This window comes from Triticum dicoccoides, chromosome 2A (assembly GCF_002162155.2).
Source record: "Triticum dicoccoides isolate Atlit2015 ecotype Zavitan chromosome 2A, WEW_v2.0, whole genome shotgun sequence".
NCBI classification, from domain to species: domain Eukaryota; kingdom Viridiplantae; phylum Streptophyta; class Magnoliopsida; order Poales; family Poaceae; genus Triticum; species Triticum dicoccoides.
In genome coordinates, this window is record NC_041382.1 from 646,916,383 (window position 1) to 646,920,346 (window position 3,964).

General features: G+C 48.7%; 1 protein-coding gene across 1 annotated transcript; it reads left to right on the forward strand.

Annotated features, from left to right (window-relative positions):
- The first annotated feature begins 1,516 nt into the window (after positions 1-1,516).
- LOC119355972 lies at positions 1,517-2,529 on the forward strand. Its single transcript, XM_037622869.1, has 2 exons — positions 1,517-1,962; positions 2,061-2,529. Exons 1-2 carry the CDS (start codon positions 1,745-1,747, stop codon positions 2,356-2,358), a joined length of 516 nt encoding a protein of 171 aa, XP_037478766.1. The 5' UTR covers positions 1,517-1,744; the 3' UTR covers positions 2,359-2,529.
- Positions 2,530-3,964: the final 1,435 nt, after the last annotated feature.

The following is a 3,964-nucleotide window of genomic DNA, read 5'->3' on the forward strand; positions in this document are numbered from 1 at the left end:
GTGTATTCTGTTTCCCCCTCCTAAAGGCAATACATCAACACCCGCCCCATTTGAAAGGAGAGACTAGGTTGTTTGGCTCTCCAATCCAAGCAGGGGCAGAGCGTCATGGGGACCAAACTGGGCCATGACCCATGCGTCCCTCTCTAAAGTTAGCACGAATTTGGTCTAAGAATCACAGATGGCCCGATGAGTAAGTGGCTGACCCGTCCATGACTTGTTCTTCAATCTAATTGACGCTCCACCGCTATATTTGGCGGGTTCGAGCCATTGCCTCTTGAAAAAGAGTGGTTTGACCAAGGCTAGGATCCCGGATGACTTAAAATAAACCTCCGTTCAGAAATAAGTGAGGTGGTTTCACTTGATAATTGAAGAGTTTGTGCAACGTGTGCTTAAATAGAGTTTTTTTCCCCTCGAATCATCACTTGAGTAGAGTTTTAGGGCATCTACAATGCAGACGCTTAAAACGGGCGCTAGGGTGATTTTCCTGGCCGTTTCGTCCGATTCCTGGCGGAGTCCAGGATTTTGGCTTGCGTCGGCGCAATTCCTGTCGTCGGGCGCTTGCCCTCTTTTTTTCCGCTTGCAACGAACTACTCCCTCCGTTCCTAAATAATTGTCTTTCTAGAGATTTCAACAAGTGACTACATACGGAGTAAAATGAATAAATCTACACTTTAAAACATGTTTACATACATCAGTTTGTTGTAGTCCATTTGAGATGGCTAGAAAAACAATTATTTGGGAACGGAGGGAGTAGGTGGTAGCGGGCGCTAACCTGATAGCCAGAATTAGCATGGAGATCTCAACAGAATCAACACAAACTACGCCCGCTACTTTTTTTGCTGCGTTGGGGAGAGCTAGCGCTTGCGTACGTCTTTTGAATTGTGAGGCGTCTATAGATTACTAGGAGCGTTGGAGGCAGGGACTCTTAAACGAGCGCTACACGAAAAAACAATTTCTTTTAATTGCTTAAGCGCCTCAACAAGCGTTTAGCGTTGAAGATGCCCTTGTGGTAGACTCTACCTAGAGTTGGCTGAGATAAGCAAATTAATTGTATCAGCTTTCTCCATCAATACCATATGCCACGAGAGTCTGTCGATAAGAAAATGAAGCAGGCTGCGGTCCCATACTCAGCCAATCCGAGCATGGTCAACTGATAAAGCACTCTATTTTACTCGACCCGATCCCCCATCAGAGCCGTCGACAAACAAAGATAAGGATCCAACGGTCCGAATACGTAGCCAAAGCGTACTGCAATGGCACTATGCAAGCATAGCATACATCCCCAGGTTCCTCCCGGCTCCACCGGATGGGGACGGTCGGCACGCCTGCGGGAAAGGGGGACACACCACCCCCACCACAGTGCGCGCGCAGACCCGTCGCATCCTGCAAAGCCGTGCAAGAAAAACACGTGGATGCCTTATCCCCTCGACCCACTCCACGGAGCCTGACTGCCGCCGAGATGATAACCATCACGCCCGTATTTATCATCATCGTTTTTTAATTCCTGCTATTCTATTCTGCTACGAACTGACTTCTTTATCCCGTCCCGCGCGCATCCTCCTCTGCCACGGCTCGTCATTCATTCTTATCCTCCTCCTCCCCCGGTACCTTTATAGCTTCCGATCCCCCGCTCCGTCCTCCAAGCCATCGTCCTGCTAGCACCCGTGAACTCCAGCCATTCACGCTGCGTCGATCGTTTGGTTTGGTTTCGTGCGTTGCTGTGATCGTCTGATCTGCTCGGGAGATGGAAGCCTACATGCTGTTCCCGCGGAGCAATGGAAAGAGCTGCGAGGAGGAGCAGGAGGAGGACATCGGCTGCCCGTCCGAGTCCGGGATGTCGGCGGCCGGCTCCATGCTGTCGTCGGACGAGGAGCTCGACGACGACGCCACCTCCAGCTCCGGCTCCTCCGGATCCACCGACAACTTCCAGATGTCCTCCCTCATGGCGCAGCTCCCGCTCAAGTACGTGCTCTGCCCGGACACCGCGGTTCTTTGTAGGCTCGAGCTCGATCTTGATTGAAGCTGTGGTCTGACATGGCGTTCTTTTTCTCTTGGCGCAGGAGGGGTCTGTCCAAGTTCTTCGACGGCAAGTCGCAGTCGTTCGCGTCGCTCGCGGCCGTGGGCGGCCTGGAGGACCTGGCCAAGCCGCCGGGCAAGCGGATCAAGGCGTCCCGGAGCTGCGAGGTCGGGCTGCAGGACGCGCACCGCCGGCGCTTCGCGCGCCGCAATGCCGCGGCCTTCAAGAAGGTGTCCAAAGGGCGGCTGTCCGCGCTCGGTAGGGCGCCGGCGCTCCGGCCGCTGACGGCGAGCGCGGCGAGGCCCAAGGGCTTGCCCGTGCGGGCTCCGCTCTTCGTTTAGGAGATTTCGCCCGCAGATTAGTCGTGTCGTCGGTTGTGGCGTGCTCGAAGAGCAGTTGGTGCGGTTGTTACGTGGATTTTGACATGGTAACTGACCGGATGGTGGCCGGCTGGTCAATGGATGTGTAAATACAGAAATGAGAAACATGCCTTGTTCCGTTTCGAATGCCAACTTATGGCTCTCGTTTTGATGAACTAGTCAAAAATGTGGCAAAATGTGAAATGCTAGTCCTAGAACCAAATAACCCTTTAGTTTCACCACTCGTCTAGTAAGCAAGTTAGACATAGTATCTATGTTGTTCTTCACATTAAGGACAACTCTAATCAATCTCAAAAGTTAACTCAAACCCCAATTAACTTCTAAAGCGGGGTCCCAGAACTGTTAACTCCCCCAAAACTCAGTATATTGGAAGGTTGGTTTCTTTGAACTACGAAAACGAATATATTTAGGAACCAAAGGAGTAATCAAGTAATCAATCCCTAAAACTTAGCTCCCAATATTGTTCTTTTCCAATTTGTCTCATTATTGTAGATGTAATCTTATTTCGACTTCATTCCAACGACATACTCCTTTCGTTTCTTTATATAAGGTGTATTTGTCATTTCTTTTAGTTCCTCGTAATTCCAGTTTTAGCCCTCCAGAAAAAGAAAAATATTTTTTTCCGATTGTGTGCATCTCTTTTTATAGCAAAAGAACGGAAGTCTCACTCTCTCGATTGCATGTATCTCTTACTTTTCTGAACAAGTTGATTTACTTACCACAAACCAATATATTTGCTAAAGGTAATTTCATCCTAACATGTGTATAATTATGTGCCTTGGTCATCGTATCAAAAATAATACACCTTAAATAACGAAACAGAGGAAGTATTTAATAAAACATTGATGTTTGGAGGTACGCGTTTCAATATTTCAAATGTCAATGTACGAGATAAAATTCAAATCACACATATTCATAGATTACGCTGGAAGCAACAACATAGTTTAACCACCGGCAAGAACATAAAAGGGTGATGTTCATCGAAAAGAAACGGGAGGAACATTGAGTGTAGACCAACCACTAGCATTGTGGTTTCGAGTTCCCCGAAAATCTCACGATGCGGTTACTCAAATTATTTTGCCATGTCATCCAATCGTTAAACATGCATGAGCAGGGGCGCTTATTCTCGCTCCTTCATCCTGTTCGTCTCTGCCTCGGCGACAATCCTCAACCTTTCCTCCTAAAGGGAAAGCTTCTTCTCCTCTATCGCAAGCTTCTTCACCTCGATTGTCGCCTTCCTCTCCCCGGTAGCTCCCATCACCTTCGGCCGTTCCTCCTCTAGCAGCGTAAGTCCATCCATACACCTTGCCATCTTATCTTCCTTATCATTGACCATTAACTGTGTCTTCCTCTGCAACATTTTATTTATCTCCTCTTGTACGCATCACCCATGACATGACCATTCCTCTTCTCATTACCTATCCGGCCTAGAGGTAGGAGTGGGGCTTCTCCCCCTCTCCTTACTTTCATCCTCTTAGTAGAAGAAGTGCTCATCACCGTTGCCTCCCAATCCCCCCTGCCCACTTCTCATTATCTCGGAGAATTTCCCAACAACGCTACAAAGTCA